The sequence below is a fragment of the Pseudorca crassidens genome, chromosome 10, assembly GCF_039906515.1.
Source record: "Pseudorca crassidens isolate mPseCra1 chromosome 10, mPseCra1.hap1, whole genome shotgun sequence".
NCBI lineage: Eukaryota > Metazoa > Chordata > Mammalia > Artiodactyla > Delphinidae > Pseudorca > Pseudorca crassidens.
The window spans coordinates 17542822-17567247 of record NC_090305.1 but is presented as its reverse complement, the minus strand read 5'-3'; the positions used below and the strand labels follow the sequence as shown (position 1 = coordinate 17567247).

General features: G+C 38.0%; 1 protein-coding gene and 1 pseudogene across 2 annotated transcripts; one reads left to right on the top strand and one right to left on the bottom strand.

Moving 5' to 3' along the window:
- Positions 1–24426, bottom strand: part of LOC137232657 (uncharacterized) — a 976682-nt pseudogene that overhangs the window by 457953 nt on the left and 494303 nt on the right.
- PRL (prolactin) lies at positions 10484–20791 on the top strand. 2 transcript variants are annotated; one of them, XM_067755786.1, is made up of 5 exons: positions 10484–10511; positions 12834–13015; positions 14804–14911; positions 18289–18468; positions 20600–20791. In XM_067755786.1, exons 1-5 carry the CDS (start codon positions 10484–10486, stop codon positions 20789–20791), a joined length of 690 nt encoding a protein of 229 aa, XP_067611887.1. The 2 variants fall into 2 exon arrangements, with proteins under 2 accessions (XP_067611887.1, XP_067611885.1); XM_067755784.1 differs by having other exon boundaries at positions 12831–13015.

The window sequence follows — 24426 nt, the reverse complement described above, 5'->3', positions numbered from 1 at the left end:
AAAAATTTTGGGGGGGTTTATGTTTGGGATGATAAAGTTTCCTATGTTTGGGATGACACTGAAGTAAACGACAAGAAAAGACTTTTGAGGTTTTGGGGGTTTTTTTTGGACAAGGAAAAACCCATGACATTTTCACAAAGCCTTTGGTCTTAACCTTGGAAAGCTGGCTGCTTAGGATAAAGGCAGAGAAAATGAGCAAGAAAGCTCTAAAGGTGGGCTGCTATCATTAAATGCAAATATAGTCATTAAGGAATTGGCCAAACAGGAAGTTATATTCCATTTTTAATGACTTTTTTAAATACGCAAATATTCTGCAGGTGTGCGTTTATAATTTAATTAACCTTTGAAGGAAGCAGTGGTTATCTGTGGAAATGGGCCTGGGTGATAAGATGCTATCTAGACCTAAGTTTTCACCTTTTATTTTACATATATGTTATATAAAAATTTTAAATCCATCAAAAGCTGCCTTATTTCTACTTTCATACCCTTGACTTTTCTGCGGAGTCACTGAAAGCTCCAATGGCACCATTTTTATGGAATTTTTATTTTGAGTTGTATTGCTAGAAATACTTCATATAATGGGAAAGCTACACATAATTTTTTAAAGATACATTTTTCTAAAAACTTTAAAACACTGATAAGGAATTAAAATACATTTTGCATGTAATATATTTTTGTGGTAGACGGTGAGATGATGACAATTATCTGAGTAATTCAGAACAGACACACATCTATGGCTCGCCCCCTAAATACAGTGAGTAAAAGTGACTTACTGAATTTTTAAAGTTACAATATTCAAGTAACATTGATAAAATCTACCCATCAGTGTGTATGTTATAGGATTCTGACCAGAGCACTAAAAAAAACAGGTTTCACTCTTTTAATCATCATTGTTTAGGTCATCAAGATATTTGAAAAGTAAAAATTATTAATGATTTCACTAACGGTTGCTTAGAGTCTACAAAGCCTACTGAACAATTTGATTGGCTGTTTTTAACTATCTAATTTGCTCACGTGCAAACAAAAATTTAAAAGCTTCTGAATGAAAATAAGATACAGTTCTGGACAAGCAAATGCAACAAATTTAGTCAGCCCTCCATATTTGGGGATGCAGAACCTGCAGATTTGGAGGGTCAATTATATCACAACACCATTTTATATAGGGACTTCAGCATCTATGGATCTTGTATCCAATGGGGTCCTGGAACCAATACCCCCTGGATAAACCAAGGGACAACTGTACTTGTTGAAACTGCTTGAAAAAATAACAGCAACAAACCTTCTGTCCTGATATTTGAGCTTGAAGTTCTCTTTAGATTGAATCATATGAATATTACTTCAGTTTTTAAACTTCATTTATGTAGACAGGAGTTTGGAAGACATAGTTATTTCACAGACTTATCTTCAAAAATGTTCTTAAATGATAAAATATGTGCTCCTATATACTTGATGTGACCTTAATGAGAAAGCTTTATATAAACTGAACTTGAAAATGTTCTCACAGTTTCGTAGCTGTTTCCAATATACACGTGTATGATTTTCTATTTATCCAAATGGACATTATCCCTGTTTTCAGGTGCAGCTGAAAGTACTGTCTAGATCTTATTCTGCAGTTATTAACAGAAACTTACATTCATTTTCTTTATTTCTCTATGAAATGAATGCCCTGGAAGAAATACCCTATCTCTCATCTATTAAGTTAATTTATAAGGTCTGAATACAAAATGGCCTGTAAAAGAGAGAACATTCAAATGCCACATCACCTCTGAAGGTAATAATAATATTGCTTCTCTCAGTGGTCGACAGATAACCTTTTATTTTTTTTAATCTACAAGAATTCTTTGACTTTCATTCTACTAATGATGTACAATGGACAAGTGAAAAAGTTAAATGAAGATTTTATGACATATGCAAGACACATATTAGTAAAAGAATTCTTAGAGACCAAAATGGCAGATAAACCAAAGACCAATTTGAAGAAGAAATAAAATTAATAGCTCTTCATCGCTTATCTACATAACTCATCAAGAAATATTTCAACAAATGTATTGTTTTATAACATAATTTAGAATCATACTTAAGTTCTCTTTGGCAGTGGCAACGTTTCCTTAAAGGCTCCAAAGCGTTTAAAACATGCTACTTCCCTCACCTCTCTCTTTGGGAACCCAATTACTGTGGCATTTTTCCTTGAAGTAATGTGTTTCTCAATTTGTCTTCAAGGTCACATCCGTACCTCCTCACCAAGACTCACCATCAGCTGCATAAGAAGCTCAGTGGGTACAAGTGTGATTATAGAAAGTAAAAAGAAATATTAACGGTATGACAAAAAAATCTGGAGTTCCAGTGCCAGTTCTGTCAATAATTACACATGTTCAACACATTTTCTTCACCTGTAAAATGAGGTATTTGGTTAGATTTACTCTGTGGTTCCTCTGATCTCAAATACTATGACTTAGACAAATTAGAGATTGTTCAGAAGTTGCCCTTCAGGATGATTAATCTTCCTAATGGATAAACAGATTGAAACTGAAATGGACATAATCAGGAGAAAATGGAAAAGAAGCTATTATAAATATTCAGGTCAAGATAACCTAGAGAGAGGAGAAAAGAAAATTTTATGGATGTTAGAGAGGCAGAATAATTGCAACATACCATACCAACTGGTTGAGTGTGAGTCAAGGGAGACAAAAGAAAAGGAAAGAAACACAGCTCTGAGAGGTTAAGTGTGGGTGACTGAGAAGAGAGTAGGTTAAGAGAAAAGATGAGTAGTTAAAGATTTTCTTTTAATAAGTCGGCATATCTTGGTTGAAGACATATAGGTTGAAATGTCTAGCAAGTAGATGACAGCTCAGAAGAGAGTCAGGGAGAGAAAAATAGAGTTTGGATCATCTTTATGGATATGACAGGTAAGATCCTGACACTGAATATGACAGCCACTGGGGAGAATGAGGGTTGAATGCCAGAAAAAAGGTTTGACATTGCAAAGGACTCAGGGAGTTATTTAGATTCAGCAGTTAAATAATCACTGGTGACTAGTAAAGGAAAATAAAACAAAACAAACTGAACTACTTATATATTCTTTTTTTTTTTTTTTTTTTTTCCTGCGGTACGCGGGCCTCTCACTGTTGTGGCCTCTCCCGTTGCGAAGCACTGGCTCCAGACGCACAGGCTCAGCGGCCATGGCTCACGGGCCCAGCTGCTCCACGGCATGTGGGATCTTCCCGGACCAGGGCACAAACCCATGTCCCCTGCATCAGCAGGTGGACTCTCAACCACTGCGCCACCATGGAAGCCCCCTACTTATATATTCTTATTGCCCTGTGTTCTAACTTTTAGGAAATTGTTACATTTTCATTATGGCCAAGTATAATGTCATTTATTGTAGATGTTTCAGGGGTGTTTGAAATACACACATACATATCAACTCCTACTCCTAAGTCTTTGTTAATTTCCCCTCGCATTTTCTTAGTATATGCTTTCTGTTTTGGATCCTATTATTAAATGCATAAAGATTGTTGATAGCCTTGTCTCCACCGTTGACTGCATACAACAATATCACAAAGGATGGCCCTTTGCTTTAACACTTTTTGCCTTACATTTAAACTTGCCTATTAGTAATTTTACTAATCCAGCAATTTTATATTTTTTGTGTGGATTAAACAGAAGTTTATATAAAGAATTAACAGGCTACAATAAAAGAATAAGGAGTTTGGGATTGACATGTACACACTGCTGTATTTAAAAGAGATAACCAACCAGGACCTACTGTATAGCCCAGGGAACGCTGTCCAGCAATTTTAAATAATTTGCTTGCTGTGGGTTTTTTTATACTTACACTTTAACTTTACTTAGCCACTTCATTTTAGATCTCAACATTAGGTTTCTCAACATTGGAGCTACTGACATTTTGGATGCCATACCAGTTTGGTTTGGGGGCTTTTCGTGTGTTGTAGGTTATTTAGCAGCAACTCTGGCCTCTACCCAGTAAAGCATGCCAGGAGCACTGCCATCTTCAGTTATGACAATCAGAAATGTCTTCAGGGGCTTCCCTAGTGGCGCAGTGGTTGAGAATCTGCCTGCCAATGCAGGGGACACGGGTTCGAGCCCTGGTCTGGGAAGTTCCCACATGCCACGGAGCAACTGGGCCCGTGAGCCACAACTACTGAGCCTGCAGGTCTGGAGCCTATGCTCCGCAACAAGAGAGGCCGCGATAGTGAAGAGGCCCGCGCACCGCGATGAAGAGTGGCTCCCGCTTGCCGCAACTAGAGAAAGCCCTCACACAGAAACAAAGACCCAACACAGCCAAAAATAAATAAATAAATAAATAAAAATTAAAAAAAAAAAAAAGAAATGTCTTCGGACATTGGCAAATGTCCTCTTGGGCGGGGGCGGGGGGGGGGCTCAAAATGAACCGCTAACTCTTTGTCCTTTGAAAACAACTGTTTTGGACATATCACTTATTTTGTTTTGGAAATACCATCTATTGGGATTTGCCACTTTTAAAGAAATTAAGTCTTTTTTTTTCTTTAATGAGTAAACTTATCCCATAATGTGTTTGATTCTATTCTGATCTCTAATTTTATATTTTTTGTTGCTTACATTTCCTTTGTTTTCTATCTTTTGATAAGCAGAAAATACATTTTGTGTGTGCTTGTGAGTGTTTGTGTGATATTTCCTTTCTTCTGAGAAGCTAAAAGGTTTATAATCTGTTCTCCATTTTCCAGTGGTTGTGATGATAACTCTGCACCATCTGTTGACATCTTTTTTTAAAAAAATCACCTTGACGATATCTATTGATTCCCCGCACTGAACCATGAAAAAATTAACATGCTCATACTTACTTCCATCTTTGACTGACATGCAATTTTGCTAGTTTTTTTTAAAGCTTATTTTGTTGCTCATTTTATTAGAATTAGGGAGAGTCAAGATTGTGTGGTATCCTTATCTCAGAAATCCTCATCAGCACCTTGTACCTTTACTTCCCCCTTGTAGTTTAAAAATATATATATATAACATATATACTAGTATATACACTAGTACATATCTACCTATCATCTGTTTACATAGAGATAGATAGGGAGAGAGTATAAATTACGTATATACAGATAAACATACTTTATATAAGTATATAAATATATGTGTGTATATAAATATATACATATATAAATATGTGTATATATATACCTATATATTTCTTTGGGTCAATAGAGTATTCCATCAAAGAGTTCATTCTTATTTATATTTCAACCCCAAATGATAAAAAAAAAAGCTTTGCAAACAATTGTCACTTCAGTTAATCCCTGAATATCAAAGCATATATTACACTAGCAAGATGTGTTGCATTTAGTGAATAAGACAAAAAGATAGAGACAGGTCACAGCTAAGATACTGGAGACAAATTTTAATAGAAAAATGTATTAGAGGATGATGGGGGGTGCAGACTGAAACTGGAGGATATTATTTCCTGTGAAGAACCAACCCTATTTCCCAATCCGAATTCTTTCAATATATTGAAAAAGATGTACAGTGGAGAAAGGCAGGGGTGATAGCACATCAACACATGTACGGCTCTATTGAGTTAGTACAATATAAAAATACTTCTCTTGAGATCAGCACGGATTTGTTGCCGTGTCTTCCCACACATCCTGACTCCTCTTGAAGGTTTCAGCCCCTCCTCTGGGACCCCCATTGTCTCACCACAATGGAACAATTAAAGAACTGAAGTCTGTCAGTTCAGGGAGCCTCAAGGACCCTGGTCTATTGCTATAGGTTTCTGTTCTGCTTGGTGGTGCCCATGCTAATTATAAAATTTAAAATTATCCCTGGAAGAAGACATGGCTCAGAGTCCCATTTCCTATTAGATAATCTCTCTCTCCCTCTCTCACTGGAAGTGGGCATGCTTCAGATCCACTTCCCATTAGACAAGGAATACACACACACATACAAACACACACACGCACATATCGAAATACGAAGAAACTTTCATGAGGTAAGTTATTATCCATCCCACTTACCATTAGCATACAGCCAAATATTTGACACTTCTACCTGAAAAAATGTAATCTCAAGGAGAGAATCTGTGAAGTCTCTAGACACATCATCCTTGGATCTGGCATTGTCTTATATCAGGCATTAAAACTTGTCCGAAGGTACAGATGGTTCAAAACAAACATGTGATAAGAAACTCATAGAATGAGCTAACACAAAAGAATTCACGGAACTAGATCAGAGGATATGAATATCCTGTCAGTGAAAAAAAGAAAAAGAAAAAAGGAATTACAGGGGAAATTTCCAAACGCTTACACTATTGCTTTCTTATTTAAGGAGCAAATGCCCTCAAGACACTGTTGACAGATTAAGAACTTGGGTTCTGGAGTTATTTAGGGAAGCTGATGATTTGCAAAGCCCTAGCAAAGAGATAAGCATTGAACTTGGGAGGAAAAACTGTATGTCTTAATACAAATGGGGTTAATGTAAATAATAGGATGTAATCAAATCATTACTTTTGCTTATCCTGAAAACAGTGTAATTCAAGAAAGCCCCATTGTGATTCATCTTGTCTCCAATGTACCCTTTACATTTTCTGATATTTTATATCAAAAACGACACAGGGAACTCTACTCAATACTCTGTAATGGTCTGTATGGGAAAAGAATCTAAAAAAATAGTGGATATATGTATATGTATAACTGATTCACTTTGCTGTACACCTGAAACACAACATTGTAAATCAACTATACTCCAATAAAAATTTAAAAAACACACAAACAAAAAACACATATCCTAGGAATTCCCTGGGTCCAGTGGTTAGGAGGCCGCACTTCCAACGCAGGGGGCGCGGGTTCAATCCCTGGTCAGGGAACTAAGATTCCGCAAGCCTGGGGGCACAGCCAAAACAAACAAAAAAACACGATACATAGCCTATGCGATTTTTTTTTTTTTAGGTAAGAAGTGGATTTATTTAGAGAGAAACACACTCCACAGAGTGTAGGCCATCTCAGAAGACGAGAGGCCCCAAAATATGGGGTGGTTACTTTTTCTGGGCTGGGTAATTTCATAGGCTAAGGAGTGGGAGGATTATTCCAACTATTTTGGAGAAGGGGCAGAGATTTCCAGGAATTGCGCCATCGCCCCCTTTTGGCCTTTTATGGTTGGCCTCAGAACTGTCATGGCATCAGTGGGTGTGTCACTTAGCATGCTAATGTATTACAATGAGCATATTCCAGATTCAACTTCCTATCTGACCTTTTAGTCCAAGTTTTGGAATTTTTAAACCCATGAACACTATGCCTTTAGTCATTTGCAGATTTCACTTTATTAAAGACCATCACTCCACATATAAGTGAAAACATACAGAACAAATATAGCAAAACAGAAACAGACTCACAGATACAGAGAATAAACTAGTGGTTACCAGAGGGGAGGGGGTAGGGGAGATGAGCAAAATAGGTGAAGGGGATTCAGAGGTACAAACTCAGAACATTATTTATGTCAGTTATAAAATAAATAAGTCACAGGGACGTAATGTACGGCACAGGGAATATAGCCAATAATATTATAATAATAACTTTGTATGGAGCATAACTTAAAAAATGTCTAATCAACTATGTTGTACACCTAAAACTAATTTTGTAAGTCAACTGTACTTCAATCAAAAAATAATAACAATAAAAAGACAATTCATTACTAATGTAAGTTGAAACATCCTTGTGATCCATTTATTCAGATTTTTAAACCTCTTAATTTCTTTTGCTGTTTAATATTCCCTACTATATCCTGTAGTAGACAGCTTTCAAGTTATGTGAATTATTTTAAATATTTTTGCATCATTAAGGACAGAAGAAAAAAATAATATTATTCCAAACTTAAAAATAGATGACCAAAAGAAAATATAAAGAACATACAAGCTCAGTTCCTAACTAGGAATGAAATCCAACTTGATGTTACTTAGTATTAAAAATTAGAGTCGTTTAGAAAGGATGGCAAATTTGTTTATTAGTTTCAGGTACTAAAAATATCATGGAGCATTTAACATCATTTGAGCTATTTATTCAGCTACTTGACAGAAATCAATCAGCAGGTTTAATTCTAAACCCTCAGACCAAAAATGGCAACGAATGAATTTTTGTAAATATTTAGAAACAGACAAGTCAAGTCCATTCTTAGTGAACTTCTTGACTGCTCTAAAGTAAGGGCAGGTTTTCACAAAGAGAAAAACTTGCAAAAGAACGCATACAAAAATTAAGGTGGGAAGGGGCTGACACTACAGGAAAGAAAAATAAGACAACTATGACTTTTTACATAAAATATGCCTTTTGCGTTATTTAGATACTGCAATATCCCTTTAGCAGGAAACATGGGTCTGCGAAGCAGTAAGAAAGCACACAAGAAACTTTACGGAGAAACACGTTCCTCTTTGGAGTCAAATAAATCAACTGGCCTCCACTGAATAAACACAAATCGGGTTTTCTTAGATTACTCTTTTCCTGGCTATCTACAAACGTTGCAACACCTTTAAATTTTAAGATTAAGTTGTCACTTCTTACGGCAGATTTTCCTACCCTTAAGTTTCCAGGAGAGGAGGGAAAGGCAGGGCAGCATTAATTTCTCTACCACATGGCACTGCTCTCTTAACAATTCAGACTTTCACTGTCCAGGGGAAAAAAAATGGATACCTAGTATGAGCGTATGGAATCCTGACCCAGCTTTACGTTGATAGAGCCTATATGTCATCATACTTGATTCATGTGATTCAAAATCTAGTATTGCCTAAGCTAAGGCAATTAGGAAGATAGTTTTTAAGTGATGTTAGTCTTTGTGGAGATTTCTAAGTCCCCATAAGAGCACTTAGATAATTGCTAAAGCATAAATACGGCAGGAGCAACTATAGAAAAAGTGAATGCCATAGAAAGACATTATTTTTTTTTAATTACCTCACCTGTCAATTTACTATGAGAGACATATGGTAAAATTGAAACTAAAGGTCACAGGCTGCTTTAGATGCATGGACTTAAAAATTAGAGAATGTCGTCAACAACTTAGTTCATATTCATTACAATCATTTCATTCAGGAAATCTCTAAAAGGCAAGTGGAACTTTTGAGCCCATGAAAGATGAATTTTTGTCACCTTGCCTCCAGAGTAGCTCGAGGTCAGAGAAATAAAGCCACCGTAAGTTAGTAACAGTTTGTCCACCCCTATCCTTGAAAGTGGACATGACTGTCTAGAATTTTGTTTTACTGCATTACATACCAGGGTGTGTGTGTGTGTGTGTGTGTGTGTGCAGGGTGTGTGTGTGTGTGTGTGTGTGTGTGTGTGTGTGTGTTTGCCCTTGAAAATCACTGTGTCACTTCCCCAGAATACCCCCTAAGGTCAGGGGTGACTTTTTGTTTGTTTTTGTTTTTTGGGGTTTTTTTTTTTTTGCGGTACGCGGGCCTCTCACTGCCATGGCCTCTCCCGTTGCGGAGCACAGTCTCCGGACGCGCGGGCTCAGTGGCCGTGGCTCACGGGCCCAGCATGTAGGATCTTCCCGGACTGGGGCACAAACCCCTGTCCCCTGCATCGGCAGGCGGACTCTAAACCACTGCGCCACCAGGGAAGCCCAGGGAGTGGCTTTTTTCTTCATCTTAGAAGAGGGGCAACGTGTGTTAAAGGATTCATTTTCCAGCCTTCTTCACATCCCTCCTGATTCCTCTTGAAACAACAATCCTTTCAGCATCTAACTTGACTAATTACTTCTTCTATATCCTTGACATTTAATATCTCCAATCCTCTGTTTTTCAATCTGTAAACTGGGGATGAAAATATAACTTTACCTAAATGTTAAAATCAAAAGAGATAAATGAAAATGTACATTTTACCACAGAGGTATGTCATTTTTAAAAGAACAAAACAGAATGTGTAAAAATCAAGAAAAAATGAGGGAAATGTATTGAGTGTAACAGGAACTGAAAATCTTACTCATCCTTATTCTATATTTCTTGGTATTTAGTGTGTAAGTTTTGAAATTTTGACTTCACCCAGCAATTCTGAATGAAAAAAAAAATAACCTTTGATAATACATGCGACACCTTAGTGAAAGATAATGCTATGTTCAAGAAACTGCAGAGAAATAAAGGTAAATGTTAAAGTAAATGACTGCTGTAATTTTACAGGTCCTCTAACCCAAACTAGTCTCCAGATCTCACCTTCATTATCTCTCTCATTTCCTTTTGGTCTAATTAATCAAAATCCTTCCTAGATGTTCATTTCTGGCCAGTATGTCTTCCTGAATATGAATAAGAAATAGAATACCATTTGATGTTTGAAATTATGGGGGTAATCTCGATGACGGAAATAGATGACTGGCAAAAGGGAAGGGAATGCCTGATTAAATATATTCATGAAGATGTCAAAGGCTTATAAAGCCAATATCTGGGAAAGAGAAAGCTGTAGGACTACCAGATCTTCTCTGGTGAAGTGTGTTTTTCGAAATCATCACCACCATGGACAACAAAGGTTCATCACAGAAAGGTATGTGCAGCAACTCACGGAGCTGCTAGCTTTATCAACACTCCTGTGGCGGTATTAATTTGAAATTGTAGCTAATATTCTCTCATTCAGAGGTTTCAGCATTACAGACTTTAGAAGAGCTATCTAATCACTGCTCTAGAAATCAATTGTTTAAGGGACTAGGAAAGTGGTTCCCAAATGGGGGAGTGTCTTCCAGAGACATTTGGTTAATGTCTGGAGATGGTTTTGGTTGTCTTAATTTGGGGCAGGGGCACTACTGGTCTCTAGTGGGTAGAGGTCAGAGATGTTGCTAAATATACTACAATACACAGGACAGCCCCCAGAACAAGGAATTATCCAGCTCAAAATGTCAATCAGCCAAAGGTGAGGAACCCTGGACTGGAATAAGACCAAAAGTGTCTCTGAGTCCAAGTCATCACAACTCCAGAAGGTAGAAACAAACATTTTCTAGTTCCCAGGCCTCTTTTGTGGTTTGGCCAAGATGAGTCAGCCTGATGAAACTTTTAACTCTGAAGCCATAATATAGACAATGATAGCAGAGTTGTCTCCTACAATACTTTGTCGACTGGGTTTAAGCCAAATGACATTATAAAAGAAAAAACAGGCTAGTAATAACTAATTACCTTTACTTTCTTGGTTGACATTTGCAAGAAAAAGAAATTGCAAGACAAGGAAATTAGTAACAAAATTTATTTCATGAAACAACAGAAACGTTTATCTCTTTTATCTCATCTTAGACTATGAAAATCCTTCAGATGATAAAGGTACAGACAAATGTAGAAAGAATTAAAGAATATCTGTCCAGTCATGAATTTCCTAGAACCAATACTATTCCAATGCCTCTACCTCTACTTTTTATTTATACTTGTAGATAAAACATCTAATCAGCTATGTTACATGACTGTAATGTACCTAAAACAAACTCTTTGGAAACATGTTTTTGAAAAATTAAACGTCTGTTACATGAATCATCTCACAACATTAATATTTTTTATTTTGCAGCTAAAAGGTTGTTTAGCTACATTCTATGCTAAATATTCTTTTATATATTTTCAGGTATTTGGGGTTAGGTATTTTTTCACCATAAATCTTTTTAGCACTTGCCTAGCTTTATCTTGGACATTTCCAGTTACATTTATTGAAGATTCCATAGCAAATGAGTTTTCTGATAAACACATTTTTATATTTTATATTCTTTATAGTCTTTTGGAGTAGTTTGAAGTTAAAAGTGATTTTAATATATTGTTTCTTTCCTTTTGGAAGTGTAAATTATTGATATGTTAGTGGTTCTTATTTGTCCATCTTCTGAGATAGTAAATTGGTGAGTAAATCATCTCTGATAATTGTCAAATATTTTTAAAGAGAGTGTTTTATAGATAGAGCAGAACAAATTGATAAAATCAACTTTCTAGGTTCACTATTGTCATGCAATCAAAGTATTTTTCTCTACTAGTAACGGCGATGACCTCTGCTAGCTCTGAGTCATCATAGCTACCGATGTGGTCCCTGTTACACACAGACCGAGAGGCCACACGCGTGTGTGATGTGACATGAGGAAGTGAAAAGATGACACTGGCACCCAGCCGCCTCCATCTGCTAATAATGGGACTTGGGGAAAATTACTCACCCTCTCTAAGTCTTCTTGTTTCATTAATATAATTTGAAGATAAAGTCAAGGCTACCTCACAGGGTTATTGTGAAACACAAATTTAAAAAAATTTTTAAAGCTTTGGGCAAAGTATCAAGGAAATGCATGGGGTTATTAAGGTGAGTTAGCAGACCCAGGCTACAGTATCCTTTTTATCTTAGTGCTCAATATTAGCAATCAGTCGGTCATGTGTTTATTATTATCAGGCACGACAGTAAACCAGAGAGATCAACTGTGCTATTCTTGACATTTCAGTGTCTAGAATGCAAGCATTCGTCAACATAGAGTTAAAAAAATTACAAACTCCTAGAGAGCCTGGCTGCTGAGAATCTGCAGAAAGTTCCAACACATTAAACCATCTTAAGAGAATGACCTAAACACTCCGGCTCAGAATTAATTTCAGCTCCAAATGTTTGCAAAGCACAGAAGCGCTTCTGGGAGCAATACAAAAATGCAGGGAGTAACCTACTTCTCAAACTACCTATCTGTGCAAATATGATTATACATCCAAATTTACACAGTGGAAGGTGTTGATTCTTTCCCACCCCAGCTATTTCAGTACCAAATCATGCAGAGGGCAATGGGGAGAGATAAGGCTTCCCTTGACAGGATGGCTTTTGATAACCTCAGTTGAATAGATCATCTCAGAGTGGCTCATTTTTTTATTTAAGCAGGGTCACTCCTGCTCCTGCTGTTGCTGGTGTCAAATCTGCTCTTGTGCAAGAGTGTGGCCTCCCTTCCCATCTGTCCCAGCGGGGCTGTCAACTGCCAGGTGTCCCTTCGAGACCTGTTTGACCGCGCAGTCATCCTGTCCCACTACATCCATAACCTCTCCTCGGAAATGTTCAACGAATTTGTAAGTACTGCACTTCATGCCTCTTTCCAGAAAGAGCCTTCACGTAAGTGACTGGGCTAAACCACACTGCAAACAAGAAAGCTGCACCAGCCAAATTTCAAATGATACACTTTCTGGGTCAAAGAAGGCATCAGCTCGTAAGATGTAGGAGAAAGGGTCAGTTTCAGGAAATCTCGAAGATTCTTAAAGAGTGTAATAATTTTTTTTCAATTTCCTTTACTTCATTTTATTGTTTTAATTTCCAAAATAACTTTTAAAGCACCTGTATTAGTCAGCTTGGAGTGCCATAACAGAATACCACAGACTAGGTGGATTAAATAGCAGAAGTTTATTTCCTCACAGTTCTGGGGTCTGGAAGTCCCAGATCAGGGTGCCAGCACGGTCAGGTTCTTGTAAGGGCTCTCTCTTCCCAGTCTGGCTCCTCCATGTGTCCTCACATGGTAAGCGGGGGAGAAAGAGACAGAGATACAGAGAAAAAAGAAAACTCTCTTATAAAGACACTAATCACATTGGATCAGGGTTCTAGCCTATGAGCCCATTGAACCTTAATTACCTTCATAAAGGTCCTTCTCCAAATACAGTACATTGAGGGTTGGGGCTTCAACACAGGAATCTGGGGGAGACACAAACCTTCAGTCCATAACAGCACCTGACCTAAAGCACTTTTAGGTGGGGCTGAGGAAAAGGAAGTATGTTGACTTTTTTGTCCTTAAGGGTCTCTCTGGGCATTCTTCACCTAGCACACAGTAGATACCCGATAAATAACTGCACTGCAGTGAATTGGGTGGATGGAACATGGTAAATGAAGCTGAATCCATGTCAGGAAAACAAATAATGATAGTTTCTTAAATGCTACAAATTATTGTTCTAAGATTTGCAGTGAATAGGTTTAGAACCAACTAGAAGGGTTGGTTTAGAACTGGAAACAATTATTCTCTTTCTGATGAAGGTACTTTGAAAGTTGTATGTTAACTCTTTTAGGACAATCAAGGAGCACATAGTAGAGCAAACAGCTGATAAAAAATGGTATTCAATGTTTGTATTAAATTCATGTAGTTCTTTTTACTCATCAGTTTCTCTTTGCTTCTCCATTTTTAACTGGCCACCTTTTTTCCAAACCTTACAAATAATCCCTTTAAATGTTCACAAGTTTTACTAAAGATTAGTTTTTCTCTATCAACGTGTTAGCTAGTTTTTTCTATTCTTATTCTCAGTCAATTGCTTAGTATTCCTTAGAATTTTATGCCACGTTTCTCTGACTTACCATTTTGTCACCATCAGCAAAATTGTAGTCTGCATCTATGATGAACATTAAGCTATAGGCATGTGGATTCAGAGATTAGTCAAAGAAAAGTTATCATTTTATAACTCCTATTAAGGAAGTATATTGGTTCCGACCCACAGTGAACAAAAGATTAAATGGCTAAATACAGGTACATATGCACTATATTTGGTTCAAATACTTTTAAAAAAGATGATACTTAATAAAACATTTAATATTTCATATTTGAGGTATTTTTAGTGTTTGCTCTCCAGATAATAACTTGTGGGAAGGGTGAAATTAAACAAGGGAATAGCAAAGGGAAGAGCTTGGAATTTAGAAAAGTTAGATAAAAAAAAAATTTTTATAGAGATAATGGAAAGAAAAAGTAGGACAAAGAATGACTTTTACGTGGCTTTCATTAAAAAAATGATACATCTATCAAATGTGTTACTATTCTGGTAATGGGTTCATTTATTCAATGCCCAAACAACACTAACTCAGTAAATCTGCTTGATCACTTCCAGGATAAACGGTACGCCCAGGGCAGAGGGTTCATTACCAAGGCTATCAACAGCTGCCATACCTCCTCCCTCTCCACCCCCGAAGACAAAGAACAAGCCCAACAGGTCCATGTGAGTCTTTTATCCAGGTTTTTCACCTAAACAAATGAGATAGTCCACGGGTGTTACCAGGCTGCAGATTATTAGAAGTAATGGTAACGGCACATGCAAAGGAAGGTGGAGGAAGAGCAAGCTATCGAAGAGAAATTACATTCTGCACTTGATGAAGTATGAGTAAAATCAAGTGCTGACTAAAGATCGATAGCAGCAAAATAAATGATAAATTGTCCATCAGACAACATTACTTCAACCAATGCATTAGACCTAGGATTGCATATACTTTACTTCATGAAAGCATGAACTGAATGGGACTTCCATGTGTAAAATATTAAATTTGCAAAATTCATGGGTACTTAAGAAACGCAAACCCAGTTGATGTATCCCCCATTACTAGCGACTCTTACATGGGCAGCATTTACCATGACGGACCACTGTACCATTCGAGCCATTGCTTCTGACTTTCAAGGCTCTCCTGATTCTGCTTCTACTTCTCTGACACCTACTTCATTCTTCACTGACTCCTCTGTCACCTCTCATTCTTAATTACAGGTCTCTCCCCAAATCAGGTCCTATAAAATGGTTTGCTTCTCATGACCGCAACTATTGCCTCTGTTCTGATGACAACAAAGTCTGTACATCAAGTCCTGTTCATTTATCCCAGCTCCATTTTTTTATCATCATAATCTCTCCCTTCTGATTCCCGGCCCGAACCACTGTCCTCACATGATTTTAAATACTTTCACATATATACCCTCTTAAATACAATCTGTTCTCTCTCTACAACTTGGTTAATGATACCAGCATTCTTTCAGTCTAGTAAGCTCATTAATAACGATGATGATAAAATGAAGGAAGAAGGTGAAGAAGGAGGAGAAGGAATTTTTTATAAATTTAAAATTTATTGAGAGCGACTACATTGCCATACATTTTACAAAGCACTTGATGTGCGTTATTATACTCAGTCATCACAAAAAATCCTGTAACACGGGTACTGCTATTACACTTCCTGAGATAAGGAAACCGAGGCTCAGAGAAGTTATGGAATTTGCACGTGTCACACAGCTAGGAAGCAGTGAGTCTGGGTTTCATCCAACTCAGAGCTCTCACTTTTAACCACTGAGCTACAATGGCCCAGTGCCTATGTGCCACTCACCATACAGCCTGTATTTCTTTACAACTCCTTCTCTCACATTCTAGTCATGCTTCCATTGCAATGTCTATTTGATTCTTCTCCACTCTTCATTTCCTTTACCAGTAGATTAGTTCATGGACATCAAGAAAGTAAGCATTTTAAATCAGAGATGCTCAGCCCCTTGGAGTTTCATGCCTGATCCTGGTAGTAGCAAACTAGGGGGCAGCACCCTCCATTGTGAATCCCATTGATGCTGTTACTAAAGACAGTACTGCGCCATTTTCTGCACCTACACGTGTCAACAAAATAGACTGCTCTGATAGCAGCATGGGGGTTGGTGTTGGGATAGATTAAGGAAAGCATGTTTTTAAATGCCACGTCTTCTTCACTGCCTCTTTGTTCCAATATCATAAAATAAAATTACCAATCAAAAAATGAATATATTAATACATGATTTGATTCATTAATACAAATGAATCTTTGGGTGAAAATGATGTGGGCATGGGTGGAATCTTTCTTGGGTAGATACTCCAGGCACATACTGAGTTCCAACAAAATACTTAGGTTTCTTTCCCTGGACAAGCAAAGTGTTCAAATATAAAGAACTCACTAAGTAGATGGTCGAATTTCCGAGGTAAAAACAAAATTCTTTACATTATAAATTAGAACTCGTTAGAAGAATTAGTTATTTGCATAAGGCAGACCCAGAGATAAACCCATGCACCTATGGTCAACTAATCTATGACAAAGGAGGCAAGGATATATAATGGAGAAAAGACAGTCTCTTCCATAAATGGTGCTGGGAAAACTGGACAGCTACATGTAAAAGAATGAAATTAGAACACTCCCTAACACCATACACAAAAATAAACTCAAAATGGATTAGAGACCTAAATGTAAGACCGGACACTATAAACCTCTTAGAGGAAAACATAGGAAGAACACTCTTTGACATAAATCACAGCAAGATCTTTTTTGATCCACCTCCTAGAGTAATGGAAATAAAAACAAAAATAAACAAATGGGACCTAATGAAACTTAAAAGCTTTTGCAAAGCAAAGGAAACTACAAACAAGATGAAAAGATAACCCTCAGAATGGGAGAAAATATTTGCAAATGAATCAACAAAGAATTAATCTCCAAAACGTATAAACAGCTCATGCAGCTCAATATTAAAAAAAACAAACAACCCAATCAAAAAATGGGCAGAAGACCTAAATAGACATTTCTCCAAAGACGACATACAGATGGCCAAGAAGCACATGAAAAGCTGCTCAACATCACTAATTATTAGAGAAATGCAAATCAAAAGTACAATGAGGTATCACCTCACACGGGTCAGAATGGCCGTCATCAGAAAATTTACAAACAACAAATGCTGGAGAGGGTGTGGAGAAAAGGGAACCCTCTTGCACTGTTGGTGGGAATGTAAATTGATACAGCCACTATGGAGAACAGTATGGAGGTTCCTTAAAAAAGTAAAAATAGAATTACCATATGACCCAGCAATCCCACTACTGGGCATATACCCAGAGAAAACCATAATTCAAAAAGACACATGCACCCCAATGTTCACTGCAGCACTGTTTACAACAGCCAGGTCATGGAAGTAACCTAAGTGCCCATCGAAAAGACGAATGGATAAAGAAGATGTGGTACATATATACAATGGAACATTACTCAGCCATAAAAAGGAATGAAATTGGGTCATTTGTAGAGACGTGGATGGATCTAGAGACTGTCCTACAGAGTGAAGTAAGTCAGAAAGAGAAAAACAAATATCGTGTATTAAGGCATATATGTGGAACCTAGAAAAAATGGTACAGATGAACCAGTTTGCAGGGTAGAAATAGAGACACAGAAGTAGAGAACAAACATATGGACACCAAGAGGGGAAAGTGGTGGGGGGGGGGATGAATTGAGGGATTGGGACTGACATATACATAGTAATATGTATAAAATAGATAACTAATTAGAACCTGCTGTATAAAAAAATAAAATAAAATTCAAAAATTCAAGTAAGTAAAAATAAAAGCATTGAAAAAAATAAGCCAGATATTTTTAAATTTTAGCAAAATGTAAACAAATAGCTTACATTTTATACTTTTACAACTTTTACCACCTTCAAAAAATTTTGTATACACACAGGAATAACAAAGAGGTTTTTTTAGGTCAGCCTCTCTGCACAAAAATCACATGTGACTAAACCCACTGTATTATGCTTATTTTAATGAAATTGCTTCCTATGGTCGCTTAGCATGAAGTCCTTCTGAGCATGATCCTTGGCGTGCTGCGCTCCTGGAATGACCCTCTGTACCACCTGGTCACTGAGGTGCGGGGTATGCAAGAAGCCCCAGAGTCTATCCTATCAAGAGCCATAGAGATTGAGGAACAGAACAAACGACTTCTAGAAGGCATGGAGAAGATAGTTGGCCAGGTGAGCAGCCTCTTGAAGGCTTCCTTGGTTTTCTCATGAATGAAAGAAGTGACCTCTGTGATGAGGAATGAGTTTTGAAATATCTCACTTTGCAAGAACAAGATGCAGGCCTCCTATATTCTAGATTGCTATTAAATAAAGCAAGAGCCTAGTCATTCATCATAGTGATAGATTCTATTGTAAGTGAAGCAGAATTCTACTACGATTTTTGACAGGTGCAGCCTTCCCTGCATTGCACACAATTCCACCAAAAGCTTGCCTTTTCCTGGGCACAGGTGGTTGAAATATTTTCAAGGGTAAGAGAACTACAGAATAGAATTTGCAAAATAAATGTTTTCTTCAAAGTATCCCAGGACATCTGCTACTGAAATTCTGCTTGTATTCTTTCTCTGTCCTCCTCAAACCAAAGGATGAGAGTGGGAAGGAAGAAAAGAGAAAGTCAAAACCAGATTGGATGGTGTTTCTCCCCACTCCTCCCTGCTCTTCTGGAGATATCTGTCAGGGAAGGAAGGAGATTGAAAAGAGGAGGCCACAGCATGAATGCTGTCCCACAAGCACTAGGTTTCAGTGGGTCACAAAAGATGGAGATGCTCCTTTTCTGGAATGTTTTTTTATTTTGTAATTTACACAAAGTTTTCCCATCTGAAATTTGCTTTGGGAGGGGGCTCCAAAAATAAAAACTCTAATCATTGCATTTAATCTCCCCAAATAATTTATCATATTTAGATTGATATATGCATTTAGATGGGATAAATAAATGGGATAAATAAATCTCCATTTAGATGGGATAATTTCAACATGAGGGAGGGAACATCTAAGCAGCTTCCTGAAGTTCTCAGAAATAATATATAATCTAAATAAAAATATATGATTATAGACCTAATAATAGGAGCAATTTTATATTTCTCTTATTGTGTACAAAGTACATGTTAATCCTGTGACATTTTTGTCATTTTCAGGGGAGAAGAATATATCCATCACAAATACAAAGCACATTTTAACCCTGGGACATATGAAATAAACACCTAGATTTTCAGGTTATTGTCCTCATTCCTGTGGGCCTATTTTCTGAGGTCACTAATTTCTTCTATAATACTTCAATTTGTTCTTTTTTACCGCTTACTTATTTATTCTTATTCATATCATTGCCCTTTGCACAGTAAATTTTGTCTTAGGGCTCAAGCACTAAAATAAAAGCAAGGCAACACACACAAATTCCAATAAGGAATCCCAGGTTTAAAAAATGGTCTTACTCTGCAGCAGAAAGTTAGTGTGGCAGGGTCTACAGTTATCCCACGTTTATACCTAGAAGCTCTCCAAACTAGATGACATCCCTAGTTGCCAAGCTGGTTACTTGGTCTCTTGGTTCTCCGGGGGTTCCCAGCCCACAGAGGGTAACAAGCATGAAGATGCAAGGTGCTCAGTTGCTCACAGTCCCCACCCTACCACCCACCTCTCACCACTGGGGGGTTGCTGTCAGCACCCCCTTTTTATAGGCAGTTTTCCCAGTACCTTCCACTTAAGAGACATCAAGAGAAAGCGGATATTTCTCATGGACATCAGGGGGTTATCTGTCCTGGGTGGAATGTGAATGCCTCCTGACTATTTCAGAAGATCTTGTCAGTCACAGCCATCGCTAGATTATCTGCCCCTTAAACCATCTAGTACAATCCGCATCGTTTCTAAGGTCTTTAAACACATGCTCTATGGAGAAGAGAATCAGTTCAAAGCAGGGGAAACATAAATGTAATGATGGTGACCTTCAGAAGAAATAAGGTAAAAAGTACATTTCAGAGAACAGATTCAGGACATCAAACAGTTCAAGTGATACAACTGTGTCCCTTGATCACATTCATATGAATATTCAAACAGCAGCTTTGTTTCTCCATCGTTTTACTCCTGCACAAATATCCTTAATCTGTGATCACATACATGTAAGAAAACTTACACTTGAGTTCTGCTTCTAGTTTGTAAATTACTAACAGATTTCTGATACGCTGGCTCCAAAACCTATGTCTACAGAGTTTTATATTCATGTGTCCTCCCCAAAACTTAATTTGATAATTAGAAGGAACGAAGATAAGCAAATACTAATAAAACTCATAATAAGTCATTATCTTTGGGTGCTTAGGTTCATCCTGGAGTCAAGGAGAATGAGGTCTACTCGGTGTGGTCGGGACTTCCATCCCTGCAGATGGCCGATGAAGATACGCGCCTTTTTGCTTTTTATAACCTGCTCCACTGCCTACGCAGGGATTCACATAAGATTGACAGTTATCTCAAGCTCCTGAAGTGCCGAATCATCTACGACAGCAACTGCTAAGCCCACAGCCATTCCATTCATTTCTGAGATGGTTCTTAATGATCCATCCCATAGCAGTCTTCTTTTAGTTTTATAGCTTTTGAATGCATGCTTGGGTGTAATGGGTCTCATCTTAAAAAATAAAAAGACTCCACAGAGATGTCAAAATCTAAGAGGGCAATTTGTCAAAGTTTCTTATCTTCATTTTAACAGAAAATCAAAAGAAAATCCATCCCTACCGTTGAGAAAAGTTCCTATTAAAATCTGTCACAGATAGCAGAATCTGGCATTACAAAGAAGACCATTAACAGCTTACTTTAGCATCACAGCAAATTATTCTGGGTCAGGTTATTAGAATCAAAGAATTAGATAATTATTTATCGTGCTGGTCATGCTACCGAGAAGACTGAATTCTCGGGATTCTTTATGAAAGCCAGCCACGTACTGTCAGCCAATTTTCACAGTGTTACAACAGACAATTAAGTGCTATGAAACTGTGATGTACCCAAATAGCGTGAGGTTTACCGAACAGTCTAAAAATTATTAGGATACCATCTTAGTCCTTCTGGGCTGCTATTACAAAATATCACAGATTTGTAAACAACAGAAATCGATTTCCACAGCGTGGTCAGGTGGGGCCCTCTTCCGGTCACACACTTCTTACTGGATCCTCACATGGGGGGAGGGACTAGGGAGCTCTCATATATAAAAGCACTAATCTCATTCATGAGGCTCCATCCTTATAACTTAATCACCTCCCAAAGGCTCCACCCATGAACACCATCACCTTTGGGAGTTAGGATTTCAACATATGAAATTTCTGGGGGACACAAAGGTTGAGGCCATAGCTGATACAAACGTGAACTGGCTTCATCCTCCTCCACTGGCTGTCTTCAGCCGTGCTCAACTGCATCCCCATCTCCTTGGCATCATCTTGCACACATGCCATACGTTCTGGTCACACTGGGTTTAACAAGTTCAGTCCAGTCAAGTTTCAACTCCACCTCATGTTCAGCCTACTTACTGTTTCCCCCTACCATACTGAGGCCCAGGGAACCTACCAGGGAAAGCAGATATGACCGTTTCTGCAAGGATTCTTCTCCCTTACTCTCTGGATCTTCATTCCTCCGGCCATGTTGGAAAGGGGTAGAGGATAATGAGATGGAAAACCTCTGACATCACTGACTTACGTGGTGCTATTGTAGCTGTCCCATGGCCAAGAGGGACCGATCTGGAATTCCCCTGAATGACAAGTGTCTCTCTTGTGCGGCACCCCTGTGATTTTCCAGGACATCTGCAAGTTGGGGATACTCCACTGCATAGCTGTTGCTTTTTTTGACCAAGGGAAATATTCTGGCACCCCACAGCTCAGCCACCTGCAGTATTCTCCACAGTCTGTCTGTTTCCCTCACTCTGCAAGCACCCTACTGGAGAAAATTAATTGGCTTAAGGTCATCTACCTACTAGCTGTCCCATAGGAAAGCCATGCATCACAGACACTCCAAACAACTGAATGGCAATAACACCGGTGTGCATCTGACCCCATCCTGGGGTCTCTGGACAATTCTCCACCTGGTGAACACAGAGTAGATTAGAAAGTTGGATTCATAGACAGACATTAATCTGAGTGAGATACCATTCTTTCCTCCTTTCAGAACCATGAGTAACTATCTTCGTCAATAATTAGGTAGTTGGCCTTACAAACATTCCCTACTAGGTGCCTGAATTGCAAAACCCTCCTCATAGACTTAGTTTCCAGTGAGACTGGAAAGACATGACTGGATTAGGGTAGCTCAGCTTGTTCAACTGCCTCAAAACAACCTGGGATGAGGGCCAATCTCGTTGCCAGCTCTCCTGGTGGTGGTGTCGCCAGGCTGGTTTTGCAGCATCTTTATGGCTTTAGCAGGAATTCTTAGACAACAGTCAATGGGAAATATTTCATCCAACATCCTGATAGAGACGAAATAAAAAAGGTAGAAGGGAAGGAGAATGAAGAGGAATGAAAGAAGGAGAAGATGGAAGGAAGGAAATACAGAAGAGAGAAAGTGAGTAAAAGACGGGTCGTGCAGGGTGAGATGCTATTGGAATACTGTATTTGGCGAAGACCCAAACATATATGCTTTAATTTTTATACCCTAAGAGCAAATATCACCTCATATTCTCCTTTTACTTCTATTTCCTCTCCTCTCCTCTTTTTCTGAAATTGTCCTTTGTATGAGGAGTATTCTTTTGCTGCTACCAAATGAGTTGCCATAGTTCTAGAGATGAACAAAACTGGGCACCTCTTCAGATCAGAACTCAAGGCAATTTTCTTCTGTCATGCAAAGAAACTTTTCATACACGTATAGGGACACAGTCCAGCAAAACCAACCTCTTCCCTCATAGCCAGGGTTATTTTTGTCTGAGTCCTGCTCCTGCCTCTAGCTGTGATGACCCAAACCTTTCAGAACACAACAGAATACTCTGCCCCAAACCAATCTATCAATCTCTCCCTTTGTTCCTGCATGCATGCAAAATGTCAGCTTTCTCGTATTTCCACTTTCTTCTTTCAAAAGGCAGAAGACTATGGGAAAAACACGTATGCACTTTCTTTCTAAGTCATTTATTGCTGCAAACATCTAATTCTATTGTGTTACCCATTTAACTTTCTTTCTTTCAGTGTCTAGATATTTCCAACAGAGAGGATGGTATTTATCAGAGGGGAAATTTGGCAATAAGGGCGACAATGCAATTGTATGAAACATACATTCACCACTAGCCCACACACATCTTCATGTATTCTTCTCTTATGAAGTTTATTCCAAGCACAAATTTAACGCTGTAGATAAACAACGGAGGATTGAAGGAGGATTGAAAGGCCTCTCCCTGCTTGACCGTGACATATAAACTGAATACTCTAGATTTCAGACAATACTGAGCAGAGCCCTAGGTGTCCTGTAGAGTCAGCAAGGGGTAGCTGAAAAGAGGATATTGGGGAAGAATATAACAGTCACTCCCCTGACAACCAGAGTGAGTCTATTTTTTTCCTCTTTTTACAGATTTCCATGTAAGATTACATTTGAAGAAACGACCCTGCTATAGCAAGAATAGTAGCAGAGGTTACCGAACGGAAACAAACAAATGAAAAACCCTTGAAGTTCACTGACCTCACAGATTAGTAAATCACGTGTCATGGATACAACAAAGACTTAAACTGAGGTTTAAAAAAAAAATCTCTATTTTCCAGAAGTTGGCTCTCAAGCTGTGGAGAAAGAGAGGGTGACATAAACATGCAAATTACTATATTATATGGTAAAGAAAAGTAAGTATAAGAGGCGATGCCAAACAAAGTGCTACAGTGAATTGAAGTACAGCTAGGAGACATCTGGTTGTGAGAACAGGAAGCTTTTTGGAGTGACACAGTTGTGATGGCTTCATGATGGAGTTTTGAAAGGTTGATGGGATGTTGATACAGAAAAACAGGAAGACAGCATATCTGTCAATTCATTTAGAATCCTAAGTGTCTCCTATATCCTGGGCAAAAGGAACTGAGATATTAATACATATAGCATTATAAGGTATCAGTGGATAATCAAGTTTGACCAAAACACAAGAAATGCTCTTTTTTTTAACAGACATGTAATGTCTCTCATTATTATGCTCCCACTATGTGCTAT

Excerpts from the sequence above, each read along its gene's own strand:
- PRL (XM_067755784.1), top strand. The coding sequence starts at position 10,484 with ATGGACAACAAAGGTTCATCACAGAAAG. Across the intron at positions 10,512-12,830 it reads CAAAGGTTCATCACAGAAAG|CAGGGTCACTCCTGCTCCTG; the intron begins GTATGTGCAGCA and ends TTTTTATTTAAG. Across the intron at positions 18,469-20,599 it reads TGGAGAAGATAGTTGGCCAG|GTTCATCCTGGAGTCAAGGA; the intron begins GTGAGCAGCCTC and ends TTGGGTGCTTAG.